Genomic DNA, 18,007 nt, shown 5'->3' with positions numbered 1-18,007 from the left:
TTTGGTCACCTACAAACAAGCAAGATTTCTGGCTCTCACATATCTGTAACTTCTTCTTTAAGATGCTCCTCTGTCCTCCACTCATTACCTGTATTAATGGCACCTGTTTGAACTTGTTATCAGTATAAACGACACCTGTCCACAACCTCAAACAGTCACACTCCAACCTCCACTATGGCCAAGACCAAAGAGCTGTCAAAGGACACCAGAAACAAAATTGTAGACCTGCACCAGGCTGGGAAGACTGAATCTGCAATAGGTAAGCAGCTTGGTTTAAAGAAATCAACTGTGGGAGCAATTATTAGGAGATGGAAGACATACAACACCACTGATAATCTCCCTCGATCTGGGGCTCCACGCAAGATCTCACCCCGTGGGGTCAAAATGATCACAAGAACGGTGAGCAAAAATCCCAGAACCACACGGGGGGACCTAGTGAATGACCTGCAGAGAGCTGGGACCAAAGTAACAAAGCCTACCATCAGTAACACACTACGCCGCCAGGGACTCCTGCAGTGCCAGACGTGTCCCCCTGCTTAAGCCAGTACATGTCCAGGCCTGTCTGAAGTTTGCTAGAGAGCATTTGGATGATCCAGAAGAGGATTGGGAGAATGTCATATGGTCAGATTAAACCAAAATAGAACTTTTTGGTAAAAACTCAACTCGTCGTGTTTGGAGGACAAAGAATGCTGAGTTGCATCCGAAGAACACCATACCTACTGTGAAGCATGGGGATGGAAACATCATGCTTTGGGGTTGTTTTTCTGCAAAGGGACCAGGATGACTGATCCGTGTAAAGGAAAGAATGAATGGGGCCATGTATCGTGAGATTTTGAGTGAAAACCTCCTTCCATCAGCAAGGGCATTGAAGATGAAACGTGGCTGGGTCTTTCAGCATGACAATGATCCCAAACACACCGCCCGGGCAACGAAGGAGTGGTTTCGTAAGAAGCATTTCAAGGTCCTGGAGTGGCCTAGCCAGTCTCCAGATCTCAACCCCATAGAAAATCTTTGGAGGGAGTTGAAAGTCCGTGTTGCCCAGCGACAGCCCCAAAACATCACTGCTCTAGAGGAGATCTGCATGGAGGAATGGGCCAAAATACCAGCAACAGTGTGTGAAAACCTTGTGAAGACTTACAGAAAACGTTTGACCTGTGTCATTGCCAACAAAGGGTATATAACAAAGTATTGAGAAACTTTTGTTATTGACCAAATACTTATTTTCCACCATAATTTGCAAATAAATTCATAAAGAATCCTACAATGTGATTTTCTGGATTTCTTTTCTCATTTTGTCTGTCATAGTTGAAGGGTACCTATGATGAAAATTACAGGCCTCTCTCATCTTTTTAAGTGGGTGAACTTGCACAATTGGTGGCTGACTAAATACTTTTTTGCCCCACTGTAGGTGCAGGAGCTCCACAATACATTTGAGCTAATATTCTATGAGAGGAACAGGAGCTCAAGCAGTAGCCCAAGTCAAGCGCTGATGATAGTAAATGTGTAAGGTAAAGGAAGCCTTTACACAGTATGGGTTGGCATGGGTTTAATGACCTTGTTGCTTTAGATCACTGCACCCATGTCTGCCTCTTATATCTGATGGGTTAGTCCATGCCTGGATGAGGGGAAAGTTCATGGCTATGTGAATTAGTGGTTGACCAAAGGCCGTCAGTAAGAGACTTACCTCAGAGCAGCTAGGGTTAATTTATGGGTTCAGGAGAAGGTAGCATTAACCAGGACCACTATAGCTGAGTTCTCACCAGTCTGTTTCAGGACTGGGTTATGGGACCAACAACCCAGTCGTCATTATTTACTGTTGGTAGAATCCAGTGAAAGCAGTTCAGTCTGCTCTCAGTTTGCTCATCACAGGAGGCTGTTGAGGGGGAGGTCGGCTCATAGTAATGGCTGGAAGGGAGTGAATGGAATGGCATTAAACACATAGAAACCATGTGTTTGATGTGTTCGATAACATTCCATTTATTCCATTCCAGCCATTACTATGAGCCCATCCTCACCAATTAAGGTGCCACCAGCTGCCTGTGGAGCGCACAAACTGCACCGGATCTCCATCTAACGTTCATCTGACATTCGCACCGCCGTTCGTTCGGTGGGGTGTGTTTTCGGGACCACCTGCCGCCGGTGGGCGTCTCGACTGCTGACATTTTAGTGTAAATCTACATGTAGAATCGGTTTGAACTCAGTTTGGACTCCAGTTCTAGTCCTGGTGTAATAGGTGAGAATGGAGGTGAAAACCAGGGTTCTGGATGTTTCTCTCTGTATCTTTACGAAATCTCCCAATACAGTCTCCCATGTTGATCTGTAAACCTTCACTTTGATAACTTCACTGTTTATATTTTCCCAGTTAGTGGTCACCTGTTTTTCAGGATGAACCAGTTCATGGTACTTTATTTTGGGAGTTCTGTTTGAAGCAAACTCCCTACTTTAATGTTTACATATTTTGCACTACTCATTTCATATGTATATACTGTATTCTACTGTATTTTAGTCTATGCCGCTCCGACATTGCTGTCAGGTATTTATATATTCTTAATTCCATTCCTTTACTTTAGATTTGTGTGTATTGTTGTGAAATTGTTAGATATTACTGCACTATTGGAGCTATAAACACAAGCATTTCACTACACCCGCAATAACATCTGCTAAACATGGGTATGTGACCAATAATCTCATTGCAAGAGGCGTCACTACAGTCCCTGGTTTGAAACCAGGCTGTATCACATCCGGCTGTGATTGGGAGTCCCGTAGGGCAGTGCACAATTTGCCCAGCGCCGTCCGGGTTTGGCCGGGGTAGGCCATCATTGTAAATAAGAATTTGTTCTTAACTGACTAATATATATCTTTAAAAAATGTTTTTATTATACTTAGTAATGGATGATGATAAAGCGGGGACAACAAACCCCATGTAATTGCTGATTGACCAACAGAAACTGGGATGGGCTGCCTTGTTAACTGATATCATAATTAGGAAGCTAAGCCAGTAAGGTTGGGGTTGTTCTGTGTTATCTCTTCTTCTGGCAGCCGCTGCTTTGCTGGGCTATTCACTGTAACCATGGCGTCAACCCATCTGTTCAGAGCTTTTATGAGGGGGGATGGTGCGGGGGTTGAGGGGGTGTGTGTGTGTGTGTGTGTGTGTGCGCGTGTGTGTGTGTTTGTGTGTTGGTGGACGGGGGTTGATCGATAGGGTAGCACTAACACGGTGGACAGCAGAGAGTAGGGAAAATAGGTTTTTCGGTCTAATTCATTCTCTGCCTGCATAGTGTTTTATTATCTAACCTAGAGGTAGATGGGGATTATGCCAGCTAAGATTTTAAACCGCTTTTTAAAGTTTGGTGTCCTCAAAGTGTGCTGGTCTGCAGATTGTGCCGTTTCTGTGGTGATTAGTAAAGTAACTAAGAATGTCATGAGTTCACAGAGGATTGTAAGTCTTCAATTTAAATCCTTAGTTGCTTCGTCTCTTTTTGGATTTATAAGTGAATGACCCATTGATATTTGAAGAGTCTAAACTATAAATGCCGCAATCAAATCAAATCCAACTTTATTTTTCACATACGCCAAATACAACCTTAACGTGAAATGCTTACTTACAAGCCCTTAACTAACAGTGCAGTTCAAGAAGAGTTAAACAAATATTTACCAAATAGACTTAAAGTAAAAAATAATTTTAAAAAAGTAACACACCTTATGCACTTAGTTCAAGTGTCGTTCCCCATCAGAACCCAAAATATAAGATTGGAGTAAAACAATGTTTGTAATCAACGTAAATCTAAACTGTATAGCCTCAAAACATGGTTAAAACTCTACATTTGGGATCATGTATGGTCAGTCCTTGCGCCCGTAGGTCTAGTAGTTACATTTCTCCAGCCCAATCCATTAGCTTTTTAGCAAAACAGGCGAGAACACTTTGTTATTGTTTCCATTAAGGATTCTAGCTTTAAGTACATCTCTCTCTATGATCCAAACTCCAACACGCACACCCAATGGAACGTATGCACACACAGACACATGAAAGCCAGAAATGTGACTCTATAGAGATGAATGTAAAGCCAAAAGCTATTTAGCATCAGTGATATTGGTATTTGGGGATAAGGGCTACTGTAGTAAGCTAGGTGTTTTGAACTTTATTCTGTTTTCACATCTGGGTCTCTCGTGGTCACCACATGTTGTTAATCTGCTGGCTAACCTTAAACTCAGAGCGCTGTGTAATTTAACCAACTATTTTTGAATGTGCTTCATTTGGAACATCCTGTTCCACTACTTCCTCAAAGGCAGCCCTTCCCTCGCCTTTACCCAAGCCCCCAAATATCCCCCAACATGTGTTCCAAGTTACTGCCCTCACTTGGTCTTAACAACATTTCACATTTTGAAACACTCAGCAGAAAAGCTGCACCATATACCCTTTGAGGAAACAAAGGTTAAGGCTAAAATGTAAAGGCTCTGGTCTGCACTGTGTTGTCTCCTAAAGAAGACAGCTGTGATATGAACCTACCAGTTGGACACTGGAGGCTGCCGAGGGGAAGACGGAATAATGGCTGGAATTGGGTGGATGGAATGGTATCAAACATATGGAAACCATGTGTTTGATGTGTTCGATAACATTCCATTTGTTCCATTCCAGCCATTACTATGAGCCCATCATCCCCAATTAAGGTGTCACTGCCCGCCTGTGGAGTTAGAGAATCATTAACTGTTATTTGGTATTGTATATTTAAACAAATATAAATTCCCTTGTCACACCAGCGTGTTATGCTCACAGTGAGAGATTTAGACCTTACGTGGGCTTGCGTTTCAATGTACTCTGTATCTATGAAAAGGGGAGTGAATCTAGTCACCGAGTGGTGTTAGACTATAGCCACACGGAAGAGTTGAAATGACGCTGCCACTGTGTCTAAGGGAAAGGAGAGCCTGTAAACAAATCACCAGGCAGCCCAGCGTGTCGTTTAGCCTGGCCCTTTCTCTGCTCAGACCTACTGAATAAAACATTCAAGATGTCTGCCCTCTCTGCCCATTCTTCCTCCTAACATCCAGCTGGTTACACTGGTTGGCTACCCTAAGTTCCACGACGATGGTTAGAGCTGTAGGATACATATGCTGGGTGAGGACTTATGGCAACGGCTTTCCTTTCAGATCTGAGAGCAATTTTGATCATGCTGCATTTTCTCCGTAGATATTTCTCTTTATTATGTCCAACTTGTCATTGATGTTACTTGAATGTTGTGGTATGTGGCAGGCGTCTGTCAGGTTTTCTGTCTTCTGCTCTAACCAGTCATTCTGTCTCTTCTGTCAGATGTTGCAGCTGACCCACGTGTTTGCCTTATCTGTGGAGACCGCGCCACAGGCCTGCACTACGGCATCATCTCCTGCGAGGGCTGCAAGGGCTTCTTCAAGCGCAGCATCTGCAACAAGCGCGTGTACCGCTGCAGCCGCGACAAGAACTGCGAGATGTCGCGCAAGCAGCGCAACCGCTGCCAATACTGCCGCCTGCTCAAGTGTCTACAGATGGGAATGAACCGCAAAGGTAAGAGGAGACCTAAGAGGCAAGAGTGATGAACAGACGAGAGCCACGTATGCAGAGGCCTAGAATTCTGAGCTGAATGTACTGTACTAGAACCATAGTAGATGGTTCTAGAACCACAGGTTTCATTGGAAAATCTCCATGGGGTTTTCCACTAGATGGCACAGCCACAAAGTCAAAATTGGCTATATATCTTAAAAAATATATAAAAACAAAAACAATGTAATTTAAGGTTAGGCATAAGATTAGCTGTGTGGTTAGGGTTAATGCTAAGGTTTAACATGTGATTTTAAGAAGATAAATTGTATAAATGGGGGGGGTTGACTTTGTGGCAGTGTTAACTAGTGATGACCCCACCCTCTTATCAGCTCGCAGCTAGGCCGCCCAGCTCTGTTGTTATGTAGCTAGTGCTCTCTGCTGGATTGACTGTGTAGATGAAGTTTCACATTTTGCTGAACTCTTTCTTGATGATCTGCTGTGGCACAATCATAGCAGCCACCAGGTGGAGACATAGTACCAATGTTGCTATCACAACCCCTCTAGGAATTGTACTGTACTTGAGTGTTTTTTATATGTTGAAACCCAAACATAGTATTTTTAAAAACCATACAGTTTGTTTCTCATATTGTGGTGCTTATGGCTGTTCGGTGTGTTTTCCAGCAATCAGGGAAGATGGCATGCCAGGAGGGAGAAACAAAAGCATTGGGCCTGTTCAGGTAAATATTCACTGTGCACTCTACTACAGCTAATTAAAGCTAGTTTCCCACAGTGACTTTGATATTTCAGAACTGTTCTGAATTTTTTATTTCAATTTAAATAGCTTACTAAGAATTGTTATGTAAAAATGCTGGTAATTTCTAACCCATTGCCCTGAACTGTGATATTATAAATGGAATTGAACCCATCCTTGAAAGTGATTTCATGCTCACATTAACTTATCATTTCATTAGCTGTCTTTAAACAAGGTAATTGGGCAAATCAGCATCCCTAATTGCTTGCAGCACCAGTCATTATTTACAGTGTTCAATTCAATCTATGTCATTAACTCCTCCCGAGTTGAAGCGATGAGAGAAGATCGAAAATTAGGGGGTAAAAAAACCCAACATTAGATGAAGGATTAGCCATGCTTTTCAAATATCATTTTGGGATAGCTAAGATGTGGGTCGTTCCATGTCATTTCAGCAAGCCATGACACCCTCCATCTCAGATTGTTCTGAAATCATTTCTGCAGTTAGAAACAGATAACATAAGCATTCCGGAAGCATTATTTTGTTGAAATATAATTTGATCTCTTAGAAATTAAGCTAATTGACTGCACACAAATTGGATATTTTAATTTATAGGATTCATATAATATTCAATAATTATAGTACCTAACATCCAATTTGGACCAAACTTTTTTCTACCAATGAGTAAGACATGAGGAATCCAAAGAAGTGGTCAAAAGCCACCTACAGACCCCCCCCCCACCCCACCCCCCACATCAATCCCACTCTAAAAATAAGTATGTAGTATCAGTTCCCTATGTTTGACAAATAGAATGGAGCTGAGGCTCTGAGTATTGTTTCTTCATCCTATGTAATGTATTCTCAATGATTTTGGCCCCAAAAAATGTTTTATCCTGTTCAGAGAAATTAGTCATTGAAGTTATTGGGTTTGTGTCCCATCCCACATCCCAATTAACAAGTTCTGACCACTAGATGGTGCTGTTCCTGCTATTAGGTGATCTTTTTTTAAAGATTCCCCCAACCCCCATTATTAAAGGGATAGTTCACATAAATTACAAAATTGTAATATTGGTTCATACCCTGTAAGCAGGATGGGACATAAACACTTCAAAAAATGACACATTCTTCCGAACAGGGGAAAAAAACATCAACAAATTCACTGAGAATACATTACATAAGATGAAGAAACAATACTCCGAGCTGCAGCTCCGTACTACATGTCAAACATAGGGAACTGACACTATATACTCATTGTTGGGGTGGGATTGGTGTGGGGTATGGGGGGCTTTTGACAATTTCTTTGGATTCCTCATGTCTAACTCATTGTTAGAAAAAAGGTTTGTCCAAATCAGATGTTAGGTACTATAGTTATTATTAAATATATGAATCCTATATATTAAAATGGCCAATTTGGGTGCAATCAATTAGCTTAATATCTTAGAGATCAAGTTATATGTCAACAATATAATGTTGCAGGAATACTTATCGGTTTCTAACAATAAAACTATTTCAGAACAATTTGAGATGGTGGGTGTTGAAATCCTCTTTCTTGTGTTTTTTGAAGTGGAACGAGCCCTGTATGTGTGGGTGGGTGGGTGGGTGCGTGCGCATGTGCATGTGCATGGTGTGGCCTTGTGCCTCTGTGGAACAAGTTGTCCTAGGATAATTATACCCTGAGCAACAGTGCTATGTTAATCCATTCAGATGCCTGAAAACAATGCTGTAGTATTAACAGCTAAAGACTTGAAGTACCCAAGGGAATGAATTATAGTAGTTAATGGGCTTGCCAATGCCATGACTCTTTACATATTCTCTCTCTCTCTCTATCTCTGCTGTCTCTCTGCTCTCTCCCTCTCTCTCTCTCTGTCTTCCCTCTCTCTCTCTGCTGTCTCTCTCTGCTCTCTCTGCTCTCTCCCTCTCTCTCTCTCTGTCTTCCCTCTCTCTCTCTGCTGTCTCTGTCTGCTCTCTCTCTCTCTCTCTCTCTGTCTCTCTCTCTCTGTCTTCCCTCTCTCTCTCTCTGCTGTCTCTCTCTGCTCTCTCTGCTCTCTCTCTCTCTGTCTTCCCTCTCTCTCTCTGCTCTCTCTCTGCTCTTTTTCTGCTCTCTCTCGCTCTCTCTCTCTGTCTCTGTCTCTGTCTCTGTGTCACAGATCACAGATGAGGAGATTGAGCGGATCATGTCGGGACAGGAATTTAAGGAGGAAGCCAGTCTCCCGGAGCACACCTGGAGCAACAATGGTGACAGTAGTGACCACAGTTCCCCTAGCAACGGCGCCTCCGAGGGCAACCAGCCCTCACCCGCATCCACTCTGTCATCCAAGTGAGTTAGCAACTCCTCAACATTAGGGAGCGTCGTAGCCATTGTCAGCAGTTTGTCCGTTTACGAAATAATGAAGTGCCCCTGACGTCTCATTGCCAAGTTAGTAAGGTGTTTGCCACTAGAAGAATGCCTGAATGCAGTCTATTCAGACTTAGCAGTGATATCTGTAGAATGAATTCGTACCCGTATCTGCTGTTCTTGCTGTGGAGACATGCATAGTGTCTATCTACAAGCAGCAAGGCTAAATATAGTCTATGTAGTGTGGTGGTGTCTATTTGAATCTCTCTCTGTATCAACATCAACTTATCTATATCAGCCATGTACTCTGATTATGTTAGAAATGCAGAGAAATAGTTATTTATCAAACCTCAACAACATGGGCACCCTTAACAATTTCTGGCATTTAGTGTAAGTACAGTATGTAATTGAACAACTATTGTGAGTGAATTAACTCGCGGCAGTGACAGTTCTACTGTGTCTTCCATAATGTCTGAGGTGTTAGTGTGTTTGACCATTGTGTTTTCTCTGTCCAGTCGCTCTGTGGAGTTGAATGGCGGCTACACGGCTGCTCTCAGAGACCAGTACATGAACACCCCCATGAACACCCCCTACCAGCTGCTACCTCACCTCTTCAGCTACCATGCCCAGTCAGGCCTGCTTCCCCCCCAGCCCCGCAGCCTCTACCCCCAGTCGCACCCCCTGGTGCTGCAGCTAGTGGCTGCAGAGGACCTGGCTCCACTGGCCACCCCCATGCTGATAGAGGATGGGTGAGTAAGCCTGCTTAACCGGAAATATCTGCTGAGCCCTCAAACCGTGGCGTGTTTTTTTGACATACCAATTCCAGCAGACATCTATTTGGAAATGTGTTTTACAATATGAATTGTTCAACCGTGTGACCAGGTCAGCTACAACTCCTGGCCCAACACAATGACATGAACACTTTGCTGTTATGAAGCCTGTCGATATTCACATCCGCGTCTCTCTGTCTCCCCTGTTATGTGTGTCAGGTACAAGGTGACTCAGGTGGAGTTGTTTGCGCTGCTGTGTCGTCTGGCCGACGAGCTGCTGTTTCGTCAGATCTCGTGGATCAAGAAGCTGCCGTTCTTCTGCGAGCTGTCCATCGAGGACTACACCTGTCTGCTCAGCTCCACCTGGCAGGAGCTCATCCTGCTCTCCTGCCTCACCATCTACAGTGCGCAGATCTTTGGAGACCTGGCCGACGTCACCGCCAAGTACACGCCCTCTGAGGGCGAGATGCAGGGGTGAGTATTGCCCGACAGTGGGATCACTGTCAGGGTTAATTAACCAATGATACTAGGTTGTGTTCACGTTTATTTTGGAATCATTGTATGGAAGGAGACCATTTAGCTGGGACACCATCCTCTTCTGCCGAGTGGCGCAGCGGTCTAAGGCAGCGGTCTAAGGCGGTCTAAGGCACTGCATCTCAGTGCTTTAGGCGTCACTACAGACACCATGGTTTGATTCCAGGCTGTATCACAACCAGCCGTGATTGGGAGTCCCATAGGGCGGCGCACAATTAGCCCAGCGTCTTCCGGGTTTGGCCGGTATAGGCCGTCATTTAAAAAATGTAAATAAAATTCTCCTTTTGTGTTGGCGTTCATTTATTTTTTATTTAACCTTTATTTAACTAGGCAAGTCAGTTAAGAACAAATTCTTATTTACAATGACGGCCTAGGAACAGTGGGTTAACTGCCTTGTTCAGGGGCAGAACGACAGATTTGTACCTTGTCAGCTCGGGGATTCGATCTAGCAACCTTTCGGTTACTAGGCCAACGCTCTAACCACTAGGCTACCCTGCTGCCCCAGATGTTAGAAGGCAATAGTCTTTGCTTACCTAGACTTATGTTATTGTAGTATTTTTGGGAGGTGTGGTGGCTGAATATGGCTCTAAAGAGAAGGGATGATGTCAAAATGTGAGTTGTGTTTCCTTCTGCAACAACAGTCTCCTACAGAGACCACCGTTCCACTCTGTGGGTTCACAATCTCTAAAGGCTGTGATATTTCGACCATTACATCGGGGTATATTGGTTTTGGAAGTGTGCCAGTGAACTGTCCTGTGAGGTGGACGACTCCTCAGGACTGTGGCTAGCACTGTCTGGGCCATTATGAAATACAGGTCTGTCCCTCTGTCCCAGATTGGCCATAATACTGTGGGGGCTTGGTTGTGTGTAAATCAGACCAGAATTATCAGCCCTTTTGGCACACTTGTTCCTAATTTTCTATTGGATTTACGGCTGGGTTGTGTTGCAATGGCCCATTTGCCTGCAGTTTGCACATTCAAGGAGAAGGTGTCTGATTTACTAAGCCAGTGCTAAGCGGTGTGTAGGCACATGTACTAAAGAGATTAAGATTTAAGGGGAGCTGCGGAGACGGGTATAGAGATTGATGAGCACAGTTGTTCAGTTTGCCATATTTAAGTACATGCTCCTTCCTTAAAGCTAAAGGAAATGTTTAGTCAGTGAGATGAATGTCCTTAATCACTTGTAGTGGATCAGGCCCCCCCCACTGCTCATCATCTTATTACGGTCATGATTGAATCAACTATCATAAATCTACTCTCCCTTAACTTTGTTATTTCTTTGTGATTTTCCACTTCTGTAGCTGTGTGTACAAGAGCTGGTAGTCTTGTTGATTTTGTGGGTTGTTTGCGAGTGAGCGGGCGTGCGTATCACATTTCACAACCTCACCATGTTTCTGTATGCGCCGTCTCCAGGTTCAGTGAGAATGGCATGGAGGTGATGGAGAGGCTGATCTATCTGTTCCGCAAGTTCCACCAGTTGAAGGTCAGCAACGAGGAGTACGCCTGCATGAAAGCCATCAACTTCTTGAACCAAGGTAACACACACACACACACACACACACACACACAAACACAGTACTGATCCTTAAGGAATTTCCTAAACTCCTCCGCTGCTCAGATGCTTTATTGAATAAAAAGAATGCAAACGTCACACATACATGAACAGTAGCTAAGGTCCTCTCCTCAATGTGTCCCTGTCTGTCTGTGCAGATATCCGCGGTTTGACTAACGTCTCCCAGTTGGAGCAGCTGAACAAGCGCTACTGGTACGTGTGTCAGGACTACACTGAGTACAAGTACCCTCACCAGCCCAAACGCTTCCCTGAGATCATGATGTGTCTGCCAGAGATCCGCTTCATGGCAGGTAAGTTGGGGCATCTATCGGGGATTGGCATGGCGGGCGGTGTATTATGAAATGCTAATATAAAGGTCCATAACAAGGTAGGTGATAGGATAATTGTTCTGTACTCACACCCTGTGAAACATGTTTCTTTCCAGGCAAGCTGGTGAATGTTCCCCTGGAACAGCTCCCCCTTTTGTTCAAAGCAGTCTTGCACTCCTGCAAATCCAGCCTAATCAGCTACAGGACAGGAAGTTCCCCCTGTCTGACTTCTACGGGTACCTCCCCTGGGAACTGAGCCCTGCCCTGCTGGCTCTAGGACCATCCCTTTACTCAGAGCTGGCCTAGGGGGCAGGGCAAGGGACTGGTCCTCCTTCCTGTGAATGTGACAAGCAGCTAGTTTTATAAAACTTTTTTTTCTCTATATATTTATTACACGACAGAGCTGAATGTATGCTGATTTATGCTGTGCACATGCTTCTGTACAAACTAAATGCACATTGATGCATTGGTCTTTGGAGTTTACAAGTGTGTATCCGATTGCTCAATGTGTCGGTGTTGCCATTGTTAGAACTTGATTTTAAACATTTATTTTATTCGGATGGGGCCGGATATAAATGAGTTGACAAGTGTTTTGAGACTACCTCAGGAAGATTTTGTTTCTATTTTCAGGTACCTTTTTCTCGCTGTTTTGAAATGAAGAGTTGCCCAGTCTAAATCCAATCCCTGTAAATGCTTTAAACTCCTGAATCGTAGATTGATAAGTAGGCCTTTACCACAAAATTGACCAAAGGCATTGCTGTATATTGAACCAAAGATAAAAAAGCGTTCACCCCTGCAATCAACAAATGAATATTCACTACTGGTGTATTGTCCCCCTTCTTGTAGTATTTTTCTATACTGTGTTACACACACCCTCTCTTACAGAACCCACAGACAGACTTCCTGTAAGGGATGGGCTGGTCAGTTTTGAACATTCCTAGACTTTCAGTGAGGTGACATTTATCTGGATTGTGGGATCTTCGTAGAAAACGAGCATACGGGTATTTTCTACAATCATAGACTGCGGAACAAATTGAATTGCAGGGGTAGGGGAAGTTTGCTATTAGCTGTATTGATTTTTGTTGTTGTTGACCAAAGTGTTATGCAAAGCTTTTTCAAGCAGAACCCATAGATGGGTGATGAGCCGATAGCTCAGTGTAATGATTTCTTATCAATGAAGGACCCGAATAAGAAATGAATCAATGTGCGTTGGAGCTGGAGGGGAGACCTTCTGCTGACAGACAGACACACAGTGTAGCTGGTTCCCGTCCTAACCCCTAACGCTGAGACACCACAGACAAAGGCCCCACTGTCTTCCCTCCTAGTCCCTGTAGCACCCATTTGTTGCTCCAGACATACAACTTTTAGCCCTCCACTGGTACTCCCTTGCCCAATCCTTAGCCTCTGCACATGCTCATTGGGTTGGTGGTCCAGTCCGCACAGTTAGGCTAGAAGGAAATGCTGGCCTGCTCATTTTTACTACTACATCTTTAGACAGACAGTGTTGGGTTAGGAATGCTCAGGTGACTACTTTTTGGCTGTAAAAGAGGAGAGATGGAGGAGACATTAGGGGCTTGTCTATTCATCTGGAAGGACTAGAGGTTACTTCCGGCTTGCACATCATCTGAGACAGATATGCACATTGTTTTAAAAAAGAAACATACAGAGAAATAGGTTCTTTATTTTCTAAGTATGAGATGATAATTTCACCCACTTGAAGAGTCTTTTTGATCATTCAAGTTTTATCTGTTTCATAGTAACCGTTGTTTGAACATTTGGGGCAATGCAGTCCTTAAAACGACTCTCTTTTATGCGTGCTGTGGTGAGGCAAGACACATTCTTTGACCATGACCTTGGCAAAGTTCCCACCCTGCATGCTCCTCTCTCTCAGGTCCTTGTGGACCTGTATTTAAACAGGGTAAAGTGAGTGTTATGTATTGCATTCAGGAGTTATTCAGTGATCACAATGCTGATGTACTTGTAGGATTTGTAGTCGTAGGATTCAGGACATTGTAGGTCCTTTTTAGAAGGTGTTTTCTTTTTCAAATACTTTCCTGTTTTACAAAAGTGAATGTGTTGGTTTTAAGGGCATGTTTTAGAACAGATTGTTTCAGAACAGATTTAAAACAACTGGTGAACCAGTACTCCCAGTTCAGTGTTGAGCTGATTTGGCTGAAGGTGGTCTGAGACAGGGCAGAAATGCCAGAGATGCCCCTTTCCAAACTGAGCATGCTCAAAATAACCTCAACTATCAGGTAGGCTTACTCTCTCCCTTCATCACTACTGTAAGTCCATCCTAGTTTGTCTATCTCAGCCTTAACACTACTACCTGCCTTAAAGGACAATTTGTCCGTTGTTGACATAGTCCCAAAAATGTTTTGCTTGTCAGCAATCAATTTTAAAGATATGTAACTTTCAGAATACAGAAATCATCCCCATATGATGCATCTCTGGGTGGAATGTTCCTTTAACACTGTACTATCTTATGCCCTGAACCTTTGAATACTTTCACCAATGGTGTGTTCTTTCTTTCAGTAGTTTTCAAGTAGCCACCTTTCCATGTTTTGTTTTTATACATTTTCAATGTTATTGTTAAAGCTAGAATCCTTAATTAGAACAATAACAAAGTGGTCACCCCGCCTTAGTTTTGGTAAAAAGCTGAGGGATGGGCCTGGAGAAATGTAACCACTCTCAAATTCATAGACAGAGCTATGGATGCAAGGACTGACCATCCATGACATCAATTCTAGTTTTAACCATGTTTTGAGGCTATACAGTGTTTGTTTACATTGACATGGATGTTGGATGTGATTCTATCAACTCATTCCCTTGTCTCTGCTGTAATTTAAGTTCCCAAAGAATATAGTGCGTATGGTATTGATATTACAATTCAAAAGTGTTTATGGATTGATCACTTTTGCTATTACCAAAAACATGTTACAGATTTGATGAATAAAATGATATCTGCAGACAGTGAATTAACTCAGCAGAAGACAGGCACCTGTGAAACTGGTAAATAGTATGCATATTTATGCATGATCCTTCACATGCAAAGCCTTTACTGTATTCCCCAGTGTCATTTGGGCCTGAGGTGTGGAGTTTTCAACTCAGATATTAGATGGGAGTCACACACTGTTTTCTTTCAGTTGACCATCTGTGAACAAAGCAGAGAACATTGCGGTGTGCCAGAAGCCATGGTGGGGAGCAGCCAGCCACTGGTCTGGGGGGCTCAGTGCATATGGCACTCCTAAACTCAGGGATCAGACATTTTTAGGATACTTGTGTTTGAGACCCTAGCCCAGTGCTGCTGCTGCCATACAGTGTCACTCTGGCCATCATACATGAATATAGGGACTCTAAGTGGCAGATTATTCCTCGCAGTCTCTTTTCAAATCAAACGTTACATTGCTACCTTGCTGCCAACACCTCTCATGTTTTGAAACACATGTAATACAAACTCATTACCATTCTTACTATTTTCTGGAATGTGTTTTTACAGATAATGGATATGTAATTTGCAATTTCTATACTGAAACTACCTCTTTTTGTGTGTCATCACGTTGCTATCTTTCACACAGGTAATGTTTAAAAAAAAATCATATTTATTGGTTTCATTGCACCAATGTTCTGTTATTTTGTGTCTCTTATTTCATCCAGTTACCTCGCTGTTACCTATTTTGCATGTAAACTTTTCCTGATATGTTTTTCCGTGGTACCTCAGGAGAAACTGCAGCCTCACCCTTGGTGGATGGGAGTCAGTTTGACCACCTTGCCAGTTTACATTTACTCTGACAACTTTGCTCTGCGATCGATCATGTACTTTACAACGTCACACCAAGTGATCAATGAAAACGGATCAGACTGATGACTTATCTACAACATCATGACCGTACATTACCAATCATAAACACTTTAAGGACTCTTGAAAGATTAGTCCAAATGGGGACTAAAAGAGATCCAAATAAAATCAAACACACCTGATTACCATACCAAATCATTTCTATGGGAATCTCGGCATACTGTATGTAATCACATGCCATAGGCGGTTACCATTTGTTCACTTTTCTGCGGTCGTTTTATCAATACTTCCCATTTTACTGGTGAATCAGTGTTTCTTTGTACAGTTTATATAGCAACATGTAACCCAGTATGGTATTCCAATCAATGTATTGTGTTCATTCACTATATTTATATAGTTTAAGATGGGGTGTACCAAACTATGTAAAGGCGAAGTGTAAAGACTTTAAAAGGGTTAAATGATCAGTATCATGTTTGATATTTAGAATGCTGCTTGTGAGTGATTATTCATTAGAATGTAACTTTGGCCCTTCTGTCATATCCTGTTAACATGCTTTTCTTCACTCATCTCAACAATGAATGGTTTTCTGTTATAACAGTGTTATTACAAGCTTATTCAGTGTTATTACAATTCATTCGTTGAAGCTCCTTATTAAGGAGCCCACAATGGGGCAACTAGAGCAGATCAAATCAGAACATATCTCAGGGAACAACGTCTTAAAGTATTTCCGTTGAATCTGCACCACTGGATACGCAGATGAAATGCATTACATTTTTATCTGCCATGTTTTCTTCTCCTTAAAAGGATACTTTAAGGGATCCCCAGAGTCAGGTGAACTCATGGATACCATGTTTATGTCTCTGCATCCAGTATGAGGGAAGTTAGAGGTAGTTTCGCGAGCCAATGCTAAGTACCGTTAGCTCAATGAATGGAACTCAAATGCAACAACTAGCATGCTAGCTGTTGCCATAGATTTCCAGTCATTGCGCCGATTCAGAGGGGTTGGGTTAAATGCGGAAGACACATTTCAGGTGAAGGCATTCAGTTGTACAACTGACTAGGTATCCCCCTTTCCCTAATGCTAGGTAGAAGTGACTCGGACTCTGGGGAAGTAGATAAAGGGTTTCATTGCCAAAATCCCGAAGTATCCCTTTAAATCTTTTGAAAAACCTCTCTCCTCTGCTTTTCTTACTTGAACTACCTGTGACAAATGTGATCCATATGTGTTAAACGCATGTTTAGAATATGTTAGGACTTGAAACCAAATAAATGTGAACGTTATGCAACTGTGCAGTTGTTGTCATGTCAATTATTATTTAACAGGTTAGTGACCAGTGTGAAGAGTCTATGCTTCCCTTTTGTTTGATGCTTATTTGCTATAAACAAAAATAACCATTGCTATCTGATAGTATTAAGCTTACCAAGACATGTACTTGTACATCTAGGGTTTAAGGGACACACTCTTTCTCTGTCATTTGAAGCCCGTCAGCAGATTTTGGATGGGCCTAATCTGTGTGTCCCTGACCCATCTAGCCTAATTTGTTTTGCAGACTGAGAAAGCCTATCATTCACACACACACATACACAAAAACAAACCGTTCCTGCAATAGAGAGAGAAAGATCTGTATCTAGACAACATGAATTATGATCATCTACATTTAGGGTGTAACTAAAACGCAGGACCAGGGACAGGATCACAGTGTACTGCACCTTTGGTAGAATCTGAATGCTAAAGCTGAATGGAACTGCAATGCATATTGAAATGTAAAGCAATGAATCTCAATGCCGTACTTCATATAGTCAAAGGAGAGGAGGAGATCGAGGCCAAACACACGATCGACAGTGACATTGTCCTGTTTAGGTTATCTGGAGATTGATCAGTGGAGCTGCTGCTTGCATCATGTCTGTGATCCGGCCCAGGAGTGGTCCATTGGCAGAGAAGGGCCTACTTATCTGCTCAAGGCTGAGCAAGGCGAGGGGATTTTGACAGGCTGTTCTAACAGCAGCCCCTCTTCTCTCCTCTGACAGGATCCCCTCCTTCACTGACTGACCTCCACTCTCAGGCTCACTCAAGGCTGGAGGTGTGGAGTCCCTTTCAATGGAGATGTATCATGCAGGGATAACAAAGGGGAAAATGTATCCTGTGCATGGATTGTGTTGAATATGATGGTGTATATCTGACATAATAGCAAATCCTATCAATACCACTATTTACATCTACCACACACAATAGAGAAATGGGCCATACCATGACAAATGCAGTATACACAATTCAATGCATTATTATAACCCTATAAAAGTCACAAAATCATTAACATCGTCAAGACCAAAATATTCTGAACCAAATATGGTTATAGTATGTGTTGTGCAGCTCCCAGTCAGGACAGGGTTGAGAGGTCTTAATTGCAGGCCCTGGCAGCGTTAGGTT

At 42.8% G+C, this 18,007-nt stretch overlaps 1 protein-coding gene across 3 annotated transcripts in view; it reads left to right on the top strand.

Annotated features, from left to right (window-relative positions):
- The window catches only part of LOC106579986 (nuclear receptor subfamily 6 group A member 1-A), a 105,525-nt gene extending 88,655 nt beyond the window's left edge, over positions 1-16,870 (top strand). For 2 of the 3 annotated variants that reach the window (XM_014160476.3, XM_014160480.3), the window contains 8 exons: positions 5,306-5,536; positions 6,194-6,249; positions 8,409-8,578; positions 9,112-9,345; positions 9,586-9,840; positions 11,313-11,434; positions 11,610-11,762; positions 11,897-16,870. In XM_014160476.3, the coding sequence (XP_014015951.1) occupies positions 5,306-5,536; positions 6,194-6,249; positions 8,409-8,578; positions 9,112-9,345; positions 9,586-9,840; positions 11,313-11,434; positions 11,610-11,762; positions 11,897-12,036 (1,361 nt within the window). In that variant the 3' untranslated portion in view covers positions 12,037-16,870. Of the gene's footprint in view, positions 1-3,175; positions 5,114-5,305; positions 5,537-6,193; positions 6,250-8,408; positions 8,579-9,111; positions 9,346-9,585; positions 9,841-11,312; positions 11,435-11,609; positions 11,763-11,896 lie in introns of those variants that run through there. The other variant, XM_014160481.3, reaches the window with a different exon arrangement.
- The last annotated feature ends 1,137 nt before the right edge of the window (positions 16,871-18,007 follow it).

Source organism: Salmo salar, chromosome 20 (assembly GCF_965601325.2).
Source record: "Salmo salar chromosome 20, fSalSal1, whole genome shotgun sequence".
In the NCBI taxonomy this organism is placed as follows: domain Eukaryota; kingdom Metazoa; phylum Chordata; class Actinopteri; order Salmoniformes; family Salmonidae; genus Salmo; species Salmo salar.
This window is presented reverse-complemented; position numbering and strand designations above follow the sequence as displayed.